This window comes from Impatiens glandulifera, chromosome 2 (assembly GCF_907164915.1).
Source record: "Impatiens glandulifera chromosome 2, dImpGla2.1, whole genome shotgun sequence".
NCBI classification, from domain to species: Eukaryota; Viridiplantae; Streptophyta; class Magnoliopsida; order Ericales; family Balsaminaceae; genus Impatiens; species Impatiens glandulifera.
The window spans coordinates 56,725,563-56,744,456 of NC_061863.1; the positions used below are offsets into that span (position 1 = coordinate 56,725,563).

An 18,894-nucleotide genomic window follows, 5' to 3' on the forward strand; every position below is an offset into this window, starting at 1 on the left:
TGTTGGCGGATCCAATGTATTTATATTGACACTATATATATATGTACACACTAGAGGCTCTTGATGTTTGTTTGTCATCGCGTTATTGGGACCAAATTATGAAGCTTCCTTTTCTACATGTATAACTTTTTGCTTACTTTAAGATTATAAATTATATATTTCCACTCATTCTTTCACCCACACAACACAATTTCTTTGGCCTTTCGGATATAAGGGTTATTAAAAAAAATCGAGTTATTAAAAAAGAGCGATGATGGTAATTTTAAGGAGGTGAATATATTTTTGTATATTAATATATAATAAAATAAAAATTAATATTTTTAAATACAATATATTCTCCAAAAAAGAATGAAAATATTTAAATAAGTATTTAGATATTAAATAATAAATTTATAAAAAATAAATCACAATCAAGAAAGATCAAACTATCATTTGACTTTTTTAAGGACAACATATTTCAATTCTAAAATATTAAGAGATAAATAAGACAAGACCAAATAAGTAATCAAATAAAATCTCTATCAAATATTTTGAGCGAAAATACATATTATTTTAATCCGAAGATTGATAAGGTGAGAAAAATATTTTAAAAAGTAAATATATAAAGACTAAAGAAAAGATTACCTAGACATAATTGAATTGAAAGTTATGAGTATTAAACGATCTATTAAAGTTGAGAGTATTATTAGACTAAAAAGTTTGTAACGATAATTCGATATAGTTAAATATGACGCCACATCAAATAAAATACAAAATAAATTAAAATTTGAGTGATGAAAAAAAAAAAAATATTTATTTTAAAAATAATTTGAAATTAGAGTTTATTGCAACTGTTAATATTAGGCTTTCCTTGAAATAAATTGTGGTAGGAGGAAATGATTGATAAGTAATAACAAAATATAAGAAATTCATTAAGATAAGAGTATAAGAATCATGTTACTTTGATTACTTCAATATATTTAAACCAAAGTATAATATAAAAACAAATATTTGAATTCATATTATTTTAAGAATGAGAAATTTGACTAAATCAACTTCAACACACTCGTTATTTCAAAAATAATCTAGGTCCAATAACTTTTGCAAAAATAATTTTTAGGGGCGGTGAAATGACTCATTTGCCCTTAATATATTTTTTCTCATTCTTCTTCTTCTCCTTCTCTTCTTTCTCTCTTCTCTTTAGCCGATTGTAAGGAAGATCCATGAAGTTCAATCATCTCCGGCGCATCTACAATCGGTTTTCATCAGATACGGAGCGGCTAAATGCCATTTTCTTCCGACCTTGCATCGCGTTCTACTTGTTTGGTGGTGTTCTCCTTTGTTTTTTCTATTCCAGATTCATCTTCTTCGTGCATGGTTTGGAGGGAAGAAAATGAAGTAGTTTGCATCGACACAAACTATAGTCTGCGTCAACGCAAATGTTGACGCAATATATAGTTTGCGTCAACGCAATTTAAAGTAAATAGTTGTAGTATATGTTACTTATTCCTGCTTGTCATACAAATGACCAGGGTTCGATTCCAAGATGTGTGGGTTCGATTCCAATTGAGTTCGATTCCAAGCAAGTGTTTTTTTTTACATTGCGTCGACACAAACTATAGATTGCGTGGATGCAATGTAAAAAAAAAACAATTGCCTGGAATTGAACCCTGGTCATTTGTTTGACAAATAGGAATAAGTAACACTACACTACAACTATTTTTTATTTTAATAGTCTGCGTCGACGCAATATATAGTTTGCGTCGACGCGATTTAAAGTAAAATAGTTGTAGTATAGTGTTACTTATTTCTGCTTGTCATACAAATGACCAGGGTTCGATTCCAAGCAACTATTTTGTTTTTTTTACATTGCCTGCCTGGAATAGAACCCAATCACTTGTATGACAAACCCTGGTCACTTGTATGACAAGCAACTATTTTGTTTTTTTTACATTGCCTGCCTGGAATAGAACCCAATCACTTGTATGACAAACCCTGGTCACTTGTATGACAAACAGTAATAAGTACCACTAAACTACAACTAAACAAATCTCCAAACTCCGAAGAAGAAGATGAATTTGAAGATGATTCCGGAGAAGAAAAAAAAAGGTGAACACCACCAAACAAGTAAAACGCGATGCAAGGTCAAGACCCTGTCGCATCTGAAGAAAACGACATGTAACCGCGCCGCATATGAAGAAAACCAATTGTAGCTGCGCTGACTATGATTGAATTCCATTGATCTTCTTTGTAATCGGATAAAGAAAAGAAGAAACGAAGAAGAAAAATAGGAATTTTTTTATTAAGGGGTAAATTAGTCATTTTACAACTCCTAAAGGTTATTTTTGAAATAAGAAGTGTTTTTGAGAATTATTTTTGTCAAATTCCTCTTCAGAATTGGATGCCTCTTAAAATAATTTGTTGGGCCCACAAAATAAAAATAAATTATATTAGTTAATTTTTTAAATAAAAATAAAAATAAAATTTAATATATATTATATAAAAACTTTTATAATATATATTAAAAATATTAGTATAATTGATATGAATTTGAGGTTGTAACTAATTCATAATATATATTTTATTAATTAATAATTAAATAGGGGCTATTAAGGTGGGCCTATGCAAAACATAGGATGCCTCAACTTTTGGATCTCAAGTGTCAAAAATAGACATAAATTTATTTTAAGAGGAGATCTTAAGTGTATGGGTCATTTTAGTTTTTCAAATCCAAACATTTTTTTTCTTCTATTATTTTAACTTATTTTATGTTTGGTAATAATAAATTTTAAATGAAGAAAATTTAATATTTAATTATCTATAAATCATGCAATTATTTGTTTTTTTCCTACTTTTTAATATTTATATAAAAATTATCTTTTAATTTATGTATTCACTCTATTTTTTATCATTAATTTAATTGATATGAATATTATATAGTTAAAATAAATAACCAACACAAATAACTAGAATTGAATTCATAGATAAAATGATGTGAATCAGTTTATGAAATTAAAAGAAAATTACAAAATAAATTAAAAAAATTATATTTTGTAAGAAAATAAAATAAAATTGGAAGAGGTTAAAATGGAAAATAACAGGTAAAGATAGACTGTTTACATGTCACTTGAATTAAGGAAAAAAAATATATTGCTAAGCAAAAAAAAAAAATATAATCTAAAAAATGTGTAGTATGATTTATTTTTCACATATTTTTTTAATTTCTTTTTGCCTACAAAATTTAATCTTCCTTTAATTTTTATATATATCAAATACAAACAAAAATAATTTAATTTTCAGTATAACAATTAAAAATAATAATTTTCTAACAAAAGTATGTACAAATTATAATTTTAAATTTTCTTGGTACACTATATAAGATCTAAGGTTGATTTTTAAGAGATTATTATTTTTTAAAATTTAAGAGTCAATTTTTTTTATATTTATGAAATTTATTTTAAATTAAATTATTTTAAATGAGAATGAAATATCTTATATTAATTTTTTTTACATAACACTTAAATCATTTAGTGGGTTGTTAATTTAAGATATTATTGTGTTAATTATAAGGCTTGTTTGATTTATTCATTTCATTTTAACCATGTACAAGTTCGGTTAGATACTACCCATACAGGTAGTGTCCGAATCCAATTACTAATTAACACATGTCAACTTTTAAATTCTTTTCTCTCACACTTAACTCATAAACTAATTATGGTTGATAATTTAAAGAAAAAAGAATATATATTTAATTATTATATATTTTGTATTTACTAAAAAATAATATAATCATTTAAATTATTATTGAGTAAATATCTATATATATGTTGTTGAGAATTTAGAAAAGAAAATTATACATAAAATTATTATATATATATTTTTTAGGAGAAATAATATAATAATTTTAATTTTTTATTAATTAAATATATATATTACATTAATATTATACATTAAAGAGTAAATATACATTAAACTATTATATATATATTTTAAGAGGAATCATATAATAATTTTAAATTATTATTAATTAAATATCACAATAATATTATTTATCACATGTTATTAAATATATATCATGTAATAATTTATTTAAAATTATTTTGTTATTTAAAAAATATATATATAAATAATAATTATATATATATTTAATTAATAATAATTTAAGATGATTATATTATTTTTATTAAAAATAAAATATATAATAATTTAATATATTGTTTATTCCTTTAAATTCTCAACCGTTTATGAGTTAAGTGGGAGAGAAAGGAATATAAAGATTGACATGTGTCATTTAGTAATTGGATTTATGCCGGTAGACCTGTATGGGTAGAATCGAATTAACCTAAATTCAAAGGGCCGCAGATTAAGACGTCAATAATACTTTAAAATTTATTAAATTTAAAATTGATTCCTTTTTTAGTTTAATATAAATTTATTTTATAGATTGTGATATATATATATATATATATATATATATATATATATATATTAGACGTCATATATTAATTTTTTTTAAACTATTATTTTGAATGAATTAAATTGATTTTTTATTTTTACCTAGTTTAATAAAAAAAAAATCATAATTAAAGGAAAACACGTGAAATTTGTTAGAGAACTAAATAGTCTTTATTTTAAAATTTTATTAACCACAATTTCGTAAATAATAAATTAATAGTTGAAATCCTTTTCAAACTAGGATTATGAATACCTATTATTTTGGATGAATTAAATTATTATTTTTTACTTAAGTTTGATATAAAAAATATTTACAATCCAAGGAAAATACGTGAAATTTGTTAAAGAGTTAAATAGTCTTTATTTTAAAAAAAATTAACTTATTATAGTTGAAATTTTCAAACTAGGGTTATGAATACCTATTATTTGGGATGAATTAAATTATTATTTTTACTAATTAGTTTGATATAACCAATATTTATAATTCAAGGAAAACACGTGGAATTTGTTAGTGAGGTAAATAGTCTTTATTTTAAAATTTTATTAACCATAATTTCATAAGTAATAAATCGTTGAAATCCTTTTCAAACTAGCTAGGATTACGAATACCTCTCTTATTTAAACACACTTTCCCACCTCTATAGTATTCATCATTCTCTTTTTTATTAATCTCTCTATTCCTTCAATATTTAGAGGATTAATAAAAAAAATCTCAAATAAAGAACAATGACCACATCCAATGATGCAATTCATGACATTAATTTAAATGATACTACTCTGGGTAAGTAGTATTTTACTTTAAATTTCTAGAGTTTTTTTTACTTATATGTATATATATATATATATATATATATATATATATATTTATCTTCTTTCTATCAATCATAGAAACAAATGTAGATGGTGGATTGGAAATTGTGCCGGTCGTGCAACCTTGTCCTTTAACGGACAAAATCCGATTTGACGAGGAAGAGAAAAAGAAAAAATTAGAAAAAAGGAGACAATCAAATCGTGAGTCGGCAAAAAGGTCGAGATTGCGAAAGAATGAAGAACTTCAAGCAACTGAAAAAAGGATAGAAGAATTGAAGATTTCAACGAAGAAAATGAAGGATGAAATATTAGAAACTTCTATTGAATGTTTCAATATTGAGATGGAGAATCAATCCATCAAAGTAAGCAATAATTAATTCTTTTAATTTTAACTCTTGATATTTATTTAATTGTTAATTAATTCATAATATTTATATTTACAGAAATATTTATTTGAAAAATATGGAGGAGATGCTGCGAAAAGAAAAATACTTGAAGAAAGATATATATATATACCTTGAAGAATTTGGATAAGGAAAAAGACATTTGAAGCATATGAGAAGGAGGCAGAATATTTTATTTATTTAATTTAGTTTTTATATTTTGCATAAAAAGTATTTGATTTGTGGATTATATGATTGAATATAAAATATATATTATGGTGGATATAGACTAATTTGTTTGTCGTGTCTTTGTATAACAAGGAAATTTATTTCAGTGGTTCATATTAACTTTTTACTTGATTTATTTTATTAATTGTTTTAAAATTAGTTTAAAATATGTTATTAGAATATTTATTATAGATATATCAAATTTGTTTATTATATATATATATGACCAATTATCAAGAGTGTATTTAAATTTATTAAAAAAATAACTGACTAAATTAAAAAAACAACCTTTGTTATAGGCACTATCTTTTAAACCAAGTGACAATCACATCTTTAACTATATATTATTAACAAAATTTAAGGTGTTATTTTCTCTATTAACTTTTTTTTTTAACAATTAAAATATTTTAATTATATATATATATAATTAAACTAAAAATATATATGTATATATAACAATTTAAAATGATTAAAATAATATATATATATAACAAATTTAAATATATTTTAAAATTATATATATTAATATACTAAAATATAAATTATTTTTTTTATAAATGTTTTAAATTTTTATATATATATATATATATAATATTTAATTAAAATTATATATATTATTGATATAATTTTATTATTATATATATTAGGTTTGTTATATATATATATATATATATATATATATATATAAGTTTTTTATAATTTAAAAAAGGATATTTATATTTTTAAATTTAAAATACATATTTAAAATTAAATATTAAATATTAAATTATTAATTATGTATCTTTTTATTTTTATTTTTCCTACTAATTTATTTTCTAAAAAAAACTAAAATAAAAGTGGTTAATTGTGTTAAGGTCAATACATTGCACAAATTAATTAAAATATAAAAGAATTTTTCAATATATAATTTTTTATAATTTAAAAAATGATATATACGTACATTTTCCAATTAAAAGTATAAATTAATAATTATTTCTTGTTTGTTTTGACAAGTAAATAGATTTTTCAAATTAATTAAAATATAAAAATAACTTTTCTAATATAAATAAAATATAAATTTTAAATTAGTTAAATATCCTATTTTACATAATCATACAACAATACTATTTAAATATTTATATTTAATAGTGGAAAGTGAGAGAATAATTAATGAAGAGAAAATGCTAGTTAATTTTAATTAGTATTCCAAAATCCAAATCATTCACTGTATTATTGAATTGCAATTTTTTTCGTTCAGTTTATCATTATTTTAAATTTAATAGAATAATTTACTTGTCTTTATTTAATAAGGAAATTTGTTTGAATGGTTATTATATTAATATTTTTTTTACTTAATTTTGTTTAATAGTTATTTTAAAATAGGTCAAATATTAATTATGGGATGTAAACAATTATTAAACCAATTAAATATTTAATAATTTATTTATGAGTATAACCAACCTATGAAGACTAAATTTAAATTTATAGAAAATAATAATAAAAATAAAACGAACTAAATTAACTATAGTGCATGTCTTGTTTAAAAATAAAATGATTAAATCTATGACTTGTTAAGTTTAGAAATAGTAATTTAAGAAGTTATGAATAATTTTATTTTATTAAAATGTTTTCAAATAATTCAGAAATGTTAACCAACTGACTTATGAAATAACTGTCTTAGTCTATATTTGTGTGATAAATCAAAATTATTAATTTTATTATATTAACTTAGTCTAAATGATACTTAAGACTATTTTAATGAGAATTAATGAGAGTGTTTATTAAGTTAAAGACTTTTTGGATATTTGAAATTGATATTGACATTGTAATTTTAATTTTAATTTTATGAGAATTGACAATGAATTACCATTCAATTTCTATGTTTGAAAAAAATTATAAATTGTAGTTCAATCTCAATTTTTATATTTGAAAAATATATAATAAAAATAATTTTAATATATATTTTATTAAAATATTAATTTCAACAGCTCAAATAAGAATAGATAGCTTAAATGTTAATTTTTTTTTAAGTTTTAATTTTTTAAAAATAAATATCAATTCAACATTTAACTTTATATATAGATTAAAAAAAACAAAATATATCGACATTTTAACTTTCTAAATTCATAAACAAAATATGGGTTCAACCTATTAACTTCTTAAATTAATATATATATTATAGTTCAAAATCTTAACTTACAAAATAAAAAAATATGTGTTCCATATTTTAACCTCCTAAATTTTAAAATCATATTTAACGATTGAAAACTTTAATCGTGTTTTAAATAATAAAATAATAATTTATTTTATTTTAAAAAACATAAAATTTAGAATTACAATTCATACATAAAAAGATTGAAATATAACCATTAAATTACACTATATTAAATTTCGTTGTAATTCTAATTTCAATTTTAATTCTTAATATTAATTGATATACTAAATTAAGGAAGTAAAATTGAATCTTTTAATTTTAATTTCAATTCCAATGTCAATTTCAGATTTACCAAACACACTCTAAGATCTTAGTGCGTTAGTTATCGTCGAACATTGACTAAATAAAGATAAACTTTGATGTCATTTTTTTAAAGACATATTTAAGACGTAAGAATCATTATTCGAGATACTATAATATGAGCTACCTTGGTAGAGTTTTGGCCAGGGCCGGTCCTGGGGTAAGCCCGGCAAGCCCTCAGGCTAGGGTAGCCCACTCCCCAGGGCAGCCCATTTGTTAAAAATATCAAAATATTTAGTTATATTTATTGTAATTTTAAACATAAATGGTTCTAGTTTAGTGGTTAAAAATATGCATTTAAAGTTTTAATGTGGTTATGAGTTCAAATCTTACCAAAAATGATTTTTTTTATCAATTTTTTAAACTAGACTTAGAGAAACAAAAAGTATATCAAATTTTTTCTACCGAGGCTAAGGCAGCCCAAGCCTCGGGGCCGGCTCTGGTTTTGGCCATAATTTAAATTCATTAACTCTGATATGGTTGTGGTCAAAACAATATAATTAAGCAAAATGTGGTGTGGTGTGGACAATAGTGAACGACTTTTTCTTTGAACCGTAAAAAGGAAAATAAATAAAATGGCCCTTCTCATTAGGATTGTCATTTTCAATTTTAACGTCAAAATTACAGTATCTTTCATTCTTAATGCACCAAAAACAAGTCATTGGTGTCTCGATCCTATTATATTAAACATTAAGTAAATTATATTTGTTGAAACAACTTTAAAGTTCAATTTATACCTTACACTGATAAAAGAACCCACAAATTTATTAACAATATATGTAGGTAATTTTAACATCCACATCATTTTTTCTTTTATGTTATAGCACTACAAATTTTATTTGTAACGACATTATATTTCTTTAAGTTATTGAAAGATAATTTATCAAAAAAAAAAAAAAACTTAAAATCAAACTAGCACTAAATATCAAATTTACTAAATATCAAATTTGTTAGGTCTAAAAACAAAATTTTATCCCAAAAATAGTTTGTTTGGATTATGTTAAATTGGATTTAGATGATGATATATGTTTTCCTAATACAACTCAAAATCAAAGGAAGAAACCCGAAATAGTTGGGACCGAATTTGGTTAAAACTTGAACCCTGATCGGCATTTCCCTACCCCACCCCACTCTCTCACTGTGGCCGTCGTCTCTGATTTCTGATCGGAAAAAAGCTCAAAGATGGACGAAGACGACGATGGGTCCCCGTCGATTGTGACTCCATTGACCGCGATCGCTTCTGATTTTCATCCCTTCCACGATCACAACCTCCAGCTCGAGCCATTTTACCCTCTCACCCCCGCTTCTTCCACTGCCAAAAGCCCTCGCTTCGAACTTCCTCAAGGCTGGGAGATTCTAGAAGTGCCTCGCTCCGTTGGCAACCAAATTGACAAGGTTCTAATCCTTTTTCACTCTTAGATTATTACCCATATATCATCTTCTTCTTCTATGCTCCAATTCTGTCTCAAAATTGATTCTTCATTCTAGGTTTCTTGTAAGCAATTTATTTGCAATATCCTTAATTTTGATGCCCTAACCAGAGAGATGTCATTTCCACAGTATTACTACAAACCAGGATCTGGTATAAGGTTCAGATCTATGAAAGAAGTTGAGAGATATCTCAGTGGTCATGAATATACCCCTCCTCCTTCCCGCAAAACGCCTACACCACAGAGCAAGTGTATCAGTGTGAGTTTGTTTCGGCTGCTGTCTTGCTTATTTGGTCGCTTCTGTAACACTGTTTATATGTAGAATTAATGGTAGAATCCCTTTATAACTTGGCAGAAGAAATCCAGTCAGAAGAAGATGGTTGTCTCAGGCGGGAATGTAATTAAGACCATCAATTTATCTTATGAAGAATCTAACTGAAAACCTTTTATCATGATTTTGAATTTAGTTTGTTGTCTGCAGTTGCTGAAGCTGGACAAGATATCTGATCGAGGCCAATTAACCATTGTAGGTTCTGCTAATACTGCAGGCACATCACAATTTGTTCTTCCCGACGGTTGGGTTGTTGAAGAAGTGCCTCGAAAAGATCTTGAACATACCGACAAGGTTCTTTCTTTACAAACTTTGTTACAACATCATGGGTTGGTTTCAAATGAATTTCATTTATGTTTTCCTGTTGTGTTTTACAGTACTATTACGAGCCGGGGACTGGGCAAAAGTTCAGATCGCTAGTTGCTGTCGAGAGATACCTTTCAGCAATGGACATTGAAAATGCTCCCCTGTCTAAGATGTTTAATCTTGGCAATAAACGCGTTAAGGCAGAGATTGTTAATAACATATCTTTTGAGTAATATTATGAATTATTGGTTTTCTCGTCTAATTAGACATTCATTCTATATATGTATGCAGAAATCTGGGTCGAGGAGGAAGAGATCTAAGAAGGATAAAAAGATAAATAGTTCGGCGGTTGCATCAGATTTTTCGAGAACGCATGTAAAAATCAACTGGGTTCTTGCTGATCCCGGAGGTGGTTCGTGGAATGCTTTTATCGGTCAATCTATTATACCAGAACACATAAGACAGCTTTGGGACAAGAAGTTTGAGTCATCCGTTAATAGACACAACCCTTAGTGTTTATTTTGAAGACGATTGAATGCGGTTTTGCAGGTAATAGAAGATGTTATGAATGCCGACGAAGCAAAAAGTAGTTCAATTTTAAACAGACATATGTTGGTGTGCTAATCGTGTAAATGAAATGAGACATTTTATGTCTTTTATGTGAGTCAGAAGAGCCCAATTTACTATTTATTTCTTTCAGGTTATTCCTATTAAGAACACTCTAGCTTCTTCCACATAATAGAATAAATTTTTCAGAAAACAAAACAAAACAAAGATTTACATTTATTGTCTTCCAGACAAATAGAGGGCCAACTTTTCTCTCACAGGTAAAGCCGAATCCTCCGAATCGTCACAACTCTCCTGTTTATAGCCATTGTCGTGGTCAATCTCGTCCATTGTCTCGTCTCCCATTTCGATTGCAATATTATGAAGAATGCAACAAACGAGAATGATCCTTGGCAGTTTATTCTTATCGGGACGCCACATCATTCCTTTTATTATCCTCCACTTCTCCTTCAATCCGGCCAACGCCCTTTGTGCCACCATCCTAGTGGCGAGATGACGTCTATTGAACTCAACTTCAGCTTCTAGAAGATTCTTCCCCCGAAAAGGCGTCAAGAGCCACGGTAGCGTAGGGTAACCGGAGTGTCCCACGACGTACTCTCCCAATTCGGTTCCTTCCGACAGCTCCATTTTCATACCGTTTAGCCTCACCCCGTTCTCACACAACTTGGAGAAAGTCGAACTTCGTAGAACCGAGATGTCGTCCATTTTTCCTGGCCAACCAGTTACGATGTCCAAAAATTTCATGTCAGGACCCACAATTGCCTGCAGGATCATGCTATGATTCTTCTCGCGATCGAGCCATACATCGGTTCGTGATTCAGAGGAAGACAGTACCATGACAATGTGTGTAGTGTCGATGGCCCCACAACAATTTGGTAGACCTTGGATTTTCTCAAACTTCGACTTTATATCGTCGATTTCCTGTTGAGTAGATGGCCATTGGAGGTGGTGAAGCCCTTTTTCCTCGATGGCCTCCACAAAACGCCAGGTAACCTGAGAGACTGTTGAGTGGTTAGTCCCGAATGAATCTGCAACCGCGATCAATGAATCTCCGGAGCTTAATCTTCTTAAAGCTACGGCTACTAGATCGTTAATGCACATTGGCATCCCATTGGAGAATACGAAATGTGCAGACTTGAATGTCATTTGATCGTGAACGAGTGTACATATGTAGTCGAATGCTTTCCTCGATATCTTGAAAACTGATTCGAAATCATCCATACCCTTTGATGGAGACAACAGACCTGCAAACAAACCAATGACAATTTAACTATTCTTTTTACGCAACATTTTCAGATTCATCATGGAAAATGACCAACAAACACAGCAAACAGATGCTGAAAAAGACATAGCAGCCTTGTCTGTTTTCTTCTGCTTAAACTTATAGTTGTTGATGTAATATGATTATTTTAAAAAAAAAACATATCAGCTGGGGAAAGAACAAGAGATGACTCTCTAAGGCTCTGAAACAAAATTTTGTTTTTACTACAAGATCTGAAACAATGAATTCACCTTAGCATCAGATTTCAGAACATCTATCTCTATGGGGGGAAGAACAAGAGATAAAAACTAACCTAGGAGACAATGTGTATAGAGAAGTACTGAATGAATTGAATATATTAACTTGTATATATATAGATATCATTAAGATTATATAAGGCAGTAATATCACAATCAAATCTAATCACTAAATTTAACCATATGATAGTTATATTATGATTAGATTTGCCAATTGAGACAAAGACAAATATTACCAAAGAGCACCATGCATTTACAAATACAAATCAAATGAATAGTTATGTCAACATGGTGGAAGTTGATGATGAAACTTATCAGAAGTAAGAAGATAATGTGAAATTAGTTTGTACATGACAAATCAATGAACTTATGAATGTTTTGTGAATCTTATGCAAATGGGATAAGCCATTGAAAAACAACATATAAGAGAAAGAAAAAGAATCTAAACTTGTAAGGGAACAACATAGACATCAATGTGATATTATTGAGAAGCCTCTAAACCAGGCAGAAGAAATAGGCATAGTGACGAGAGTTATCAAGTTAATTCAGTGATATTAGTGGAAGAAGATCCTGATTCATATAGAAAGATGTTTGAGACATTAACGATTTTTTGTCTGATTTGACTTTTCCTATTAGCAATGATTCTGAGTAGTTTAGGAGTTGAGTGAAATAGGTTATAATGTTCAACCTTGTTGGCTATCTAGCCTAATCTCGAGACTTTTCCCTTTATTTCTATAGCTAGATAGAGTGAAATGCAAAGTTTTGAGACTTGTCTGCAGAATTTGGGAGTGATTTTGGTGTGACTATCTATTTCAAAGTATCAATGTTAACATGCAACAAACAAGAGAATGCTGAAACCACTTTGCCTCTGGAACAAATAAAATCAATTGGAGAAGCTTGAACATATAACATTATCCAAGAAGAAATGAATGTAAGAATATGCAGAATTACCATTACAGAAAATTTATAAATTGAATCTCTCTTATGAAAGGCAAGATTGTCCATGGATGATCCATCAAAGGTAATCAATCAACAATCAACAATCATTTCAGAAAATATCTTAACACAACATATTAAACAGCTTAATTTGATCATCAAACTTAATTGTCCTCACATTTATAGTAATTGGTCAGCAGTAAGGGGGAATCAACAATTTTGGGTCACAGAAACTCATCAAGATTTTGAACATAAAGATGTGATTGGCGTAGTAGTTACTCCTTTCTAAATAGAGAGATAGATATCCACAAGGGAATGATAACTTTCCCCTCATCCAGAGATGGAACACAACCCAATAAACAGATGACCTATATATCTATAACATAATAAAAGGGCAATGGGAAATCTGAAAGGAAAAAAGAAATACCAGGATTATTCTTGTAACAAGTATCCCACCAATCTCCAGCCCCATCCTGAGAAAACCCAGAAGCGTTTGCGTTTGCTTCAGCGTTCCTGATCTCTATCTTCTTCCTCTTGTTCAATCCTTTTGTGGGACCCATCACAGCATAGAGATTGAGACAGACCCAATTGAATCAATCAAACCCCAGAAGAAGTAAATAGTTCCTCCGCTAGTTTTAAACAAGCAGAATCAGAGAAACCTTGTTAGAATAGAAAGGAAAAAACAAAACCCATTTCTGCACGACAAACAAAGAGAGAAAGAGAGATCAAGAAAGATACTGATAGTAGAGAAAAGAAAAACATGCAGGAGGGGACATGACAGATAAGAGCTTGTGGTTGAAGTGTGTGGATTTTGTGTGTGTATGTTTGGGGGTTTTCTAAGCATGCAAATTGAAATGTTTGGAGTACAAATTGGAAGGATCGAACTGCTTTTGGAAAAAATAAAGACAAATATTGCACCTTTAAAACAATGTGGCAAAAGAAGAGAAAGAAAGAGACATAGACATTAACATAGGTAGACTGACTACCTATATTTGCAGAGTGAGTGAGAGAAAGAAAGACAAGTTAGCTAGGAAAATTGATTTCTGTGTTCTTCAGATTAATATGAGAAAAGACAATTGCTTGAGGGAAAAACAGAGTAAAAGTAAAATCTTTACCTTATTGGATGCCTCAAGAGCTTGTTTGATTTGGTTTTTTTAATGATTTTATTTTAAGAAAAATTATTGTTTGATAAAATCAAGTAATTTGTTTAGATTTTAAATTGGTTTAATTATTATAATATTTTTTTATTTAAAATTTAAATTTATAAAAATAAAATAATGTTATCTTATTATTTTATTTTGTGAATCAAATAAAAAGAAATCCTCAATACCCTTAAATCAAACTACCTCCCCAACTCAATAGTAAGACAACTTAAACATTACTTGTTGGGCTTCTTAATTTTAAGAAATGTGTTTTTTTTTTAAATTGAATAATTTTGAGGTTATAGATATTTAGAAATTATTAAAACAAAATTATTAATAGTTATAATCAAATATATTATATTATAATAAATAAAATTACAGTGTACCTATTTATTGAAATAGAATTACATATTTGTTGTTAGAGAGATATGAATGTTTAAGTCTTGAGATGTTAAAAATTGTGGAGGAAAAGTAAAAATACAAATAAAAAAAGAGAAATATACAAAATTAGTAACCATGTTAATTACCTAAAATAATAAGAAGAAAAAAAATAAGGTTTAGGAATCTATGATCAGTTGTCAAAGAAAAATATATTTATTTTCTTTGTTTTTTTCTTCTATAATTAATAAATTTACTTAATAGGATTTAAATTATACATAAACTTCAAAATAAATTTTGTTATATTAAATATTTTGATAGGATTTGTTTATAGAAAAAAATTAGCATAACCCTTTAATCATGGTTTTCAACTTGTTTACTAAATAATTTTTTTTTTCAAAATCACTATTGCTAATTTAGTTAGCTTATGTTGTAGTATAGATATATCTAAAAATGACAAAATTTATGGTCTTGTGTTGTGTCATTGATTGTGTCATCGAGTTCGTGTCTTGTGTCTTGTGTCTTGTGTCTTGTGTCTTGTGTCTTGTGTCAACATTAGACAAGGCCCAATGGTTGAAAACGAGATAAATATTTTGTGTGAAAATGAGTTTTGTTATTTTATAAATCACATGTCTATTGATTTTTTGTTTTATAAATTAAGTTATAACTTGTACACAAATATTTTTTCTTAATTTTTATTATTTTATTATTTTTATTTTTATAAAAATAAATTAATGAAATGATTTTTCTTTACTAAGATTAAATAAAAAAAGATAAAATCTTCCTCATTAATTAGACATTAATTTAAATTAAGTTATTTTTTAATTATTTGGTTAAACTTTGAATAAGTCAACTCAATATTATAGTAAGAATATTTAAATAAAAAATTTAACTCTATAAATTAATGAATTATGTTATTTTAAGGATACAATAGTTCTTTTAATAAATATATAGTATATATATTTATATGAATACATATGCTATCAAAATAATTTACATACAAAATTACATGAAAGTTAAATATTTCATTTGATTTATTTAATACATATATTTTTAAATTACTTAATTAATTTTGTATTTACAATTCAATATTAATGGTTCAACTTTTAATATTTTAATTTAGCTTTATAAAGCATCCATTTACAAAACAAATTCAGGATAGATGGGTGAAAAGTGAAAACCTAGCTTAAAACTAGGCTCAACAACCTGTTTGGCCAACTATTTCAATGTCTTAGCCCAAAGTTTCCCATATGGTAATTTTATTTTGAAATAATGTATTTTCTCTTAAAACTTTTGAGCCCATACTCACAATAATAGCTCCACCTCACCAACTTAAGTAATTTTTTATTATTTAAGCTAACCTATTTATGAGAAAATATTATCTTATCTCAAATATATTAGATAATATATCAATTTTTTGGTATATAAAATAAAAAAAAACAAGGTAGATATATCAAAATAATATTTATAAATTAATATATATATAATACTTATAAAATAAATAAATAACGATTAATAAAATTATAAATATTTATACTTTAATTCTCATTTCAAAAATTAAATTCATCCATCATTATTAAATTTTTAAGTAGGATCAAACATTCTTCAATTATATTAAATTCTCCAAAATATATGTTAATTTAACTATAGAAATATAAAATAAAAATAAAATTATATTATAATTTTTTTTAATATATATAATCTATAAATATTATATTTTATTATAATTTTAGAATAGACAAAATAAAATATAATATGTTGTCAAATTAATCTCAAAATACAAAACATAATGAGATATAAAACACAATTTTTATTATTGAAGTAAATATATTTGTTCATGTATCAAATGTATAATATTGATACCGTACTAAAATTAAAATTAAAGTACACGTTAAGTAAAAATTAAAGTATGAATTTTTCATTATCAAAAACTTTTGTTAGATATAAAGTAGAAATTAAAAATTAAGATTTTAATACTGAATTAAATGATCAAGTTTTCAAATACCTTATTATATAATATTATAATATGTTTCTAATACTTTGAAAAAAATATTTCTAAGTATTATTTTAAAAATCGTAATAAAATTATTCTTAATTTGTCCTATTATATTTATTAATTATCTGTGTAGAGATATATTTTCTCACTAACAAAAATTTAAACATATTTTACATAAATTTATAAAATATAACCAACCCATTATAATAATTTAAGTGAATTCCTAAATTAAAAAAATATTTATTCAATTTCATTGTTAATAATTATAAATGACTCAATCAATCAATGTTGGTCTAGATATGGTCTACAAGTATGTTCACAGGTATTGGCCATACTATAGTCAACTAAATAAAAGTTTCTCTAACCCAATTATGAAGATGAATTTTGTGATTTAACATATTAAAAACAAACAAATAAGATTTTTTGTTTTTTAAAACCTAATAAAAGTTCCCATATTATAACACAACATCAAACATGCTCTAAATGAAGAGCAGACCTGAGCCAGTACATATGGCTCATTAAACAGACCGGGACTGTCCTTTCTACTCTATTCCTTTGAGAATGTATTCCTGGCCGTGTGCACCCCCAAATCGTGCCACATGAATACGTTAATATAACTCCTAAAATCAAACATCAAATTCCATTGATTAAGACTTGTTTGAAATCGGTTATCTTCCACCTAATTAATCTCAACATTGAATTAGATAAAAAGGAATGGAGACAAGCAACCTTTCGCAAGACCAGGAATACAAATCAGCCATGCCTCTTCTCCGGGAGGAAATTCAACCAACTAATTCAATAATATCTGTATAGACATTAGGCAGAACAACAGTTGATCAGTAAAAGTATTTGGAGAATAATAATAATAATAATAATAATAATAATGTGAATGGATAGATGATGATCCCGCACCTCTAAAATACCATATTTTTTAATAGGATCATTGACTAGTAGTAGTTAGGCTTGTGGTTAAGATTATTTATTTCACTAAACTCCAAATATAGAGAATGAATCTGACAAGTGGACTTCAATTGAATTTCAAAGCCATGGATGGAAGTTAGACTTTCGAGTTCTGTTATGACTGGAGGGTTTAGAACTTAAGGCCCGCTCAATTTGTTAATTATTGATGAATTTTTGAAAACAGAAAAAAAAAATCTTGAATAAATGCATACAAAATTCTCGGTCAAGAAGCAATGCAATGAGTTGAATCATACATAGATAAGGGAGTCCCCTTCTCAAGTAGGAGGTCTCACCCCCTTTTTCCTAGTTTCAAGACTTTACAAACTGCTAATAGCACTTAACTTTTGCTACTTAACTCAAGTTTTGATGCTTGTGGTCAAAGACTAATTAATCGTTACTGAATTAGGTCAAAAGCTGGAAAAGATTCATTCAACATGCCTTTTCTACCCTATCTAGTTCCTCACACACTCATGGTTTGTTACATTGTATGGCCTAAGAGGGGATTGTCGATATATGGTAATCTTTGCTACCTCTTTTAGTTTGGTTGAATGAAAGTCAAATCATGCCATCTTCCATCTTTCAGGTGTGTACTTTGCCTGTCTTTGGAAAGTTTTCAGCTTTGTTGGGTAACATGAGGATGAGTGTTTTTCTGGCCTGGACAGATAGATCAAAGCCACAGACTTTGTTAATGAACATGTTCAATCTTCTATGATTTCACTTTAATCATTTGAGCGACGAACATGACTTAAACAACACCAGATCGAGTTTGTTTGTTTATCTGATCGAGATGATTGAAGGTATGACTTGCGATTCTTCAAATTGTTCCAATCTGTTGATAACCCACGAGCTTGGACTTTAGAGAAACCTTGCATGGAGATCCAGTTTTATACTTTGACTGCTGATTCAAATGGAGGTTTCCTGGCACAAAGATGAAAGTTTTGTTTAGTTATCACTTGTTTTTACTGATTTTAAAGTCAATGT

The 18,894-nt window shown here is 26.9% G+C and overlaps 2 protein-coding genes across 5 annotated transcripts; one reads left to right on the top strand and one right to left on the bottom strand.

The window, feature by feature from the left end:
- Positions 1-9,445: 9,445 nt before the first annotated feature.
- On the top strand, positions 9,446-11,080 carry LOC124926772 (methyl-CpG-binding domain-containing protein 7-like). 2 transcript variants are annotated; one of them, XM_047467067.1, is made up of 6 exons: positions 9,446-9,744; positions 9,910-10,038; positions 10,135-10,176; positions 10,261-10,404; positions 10,488-10,616; positions 10,708-11,080. In XM_047467067.1, the coding sequence occupies exons 1-6, from the start codon at positions 9,532-9,534 to the stop codon at positions 10,927-10,929; spliced, it is 879 nt and encodes a 292-aa protein (XP_047323023.1). In that variant the 5' UTR covers positions 9,446-9,531; the 3' UTR covers positions 10,930-11,080. The 2 variants fall into 2 exon arrangements, with proteins under 2 accessions (XP_047323023.1, XP_047323024.1); XM_047467068.1 differs by having other exon boundaries at positions 10,138-10,176.
- Positions 10,993-14,499, bottom strand: LOC124926771 (protein ALP1-like). 3 transcript variants are annotated; one of them, XM_047467066.1, is made up of 3 exons: positions 14,424-14,499; positions 13,865-14,066; positions 10,993-12,227 (listed from the first exon to the last, which is right to left on the bottom strand). In XM_047467066.1, exons 2-3 carry the CDS (start codon positions 13,995-13,997, stop codon positions 11,200-11,202), a joined length of 1,161 nt encoding a protein of 386 aa, XP_047323022.1. In that variant the 5' UTR covers positions 13,998-14,066; positions 14,424-14,499; the 3' UTR covers positions 10,993-11,199. The 3 variants fall into 3 exon arrangements, with proteins under 3 accessions (XP_047323022.1, XP_047323021.1, XP_047323019.1); XM_047467065.1 differs by having other exon boundaries at positions 14,356-14,449; XM_047467063.1 differs by lacking the exon at positions 14,424-14,499 and having other exon boundaries at positions 13,865-14,345.
- Positions 14,500-18,894: the final 4,395 nt, after the last annotated feature.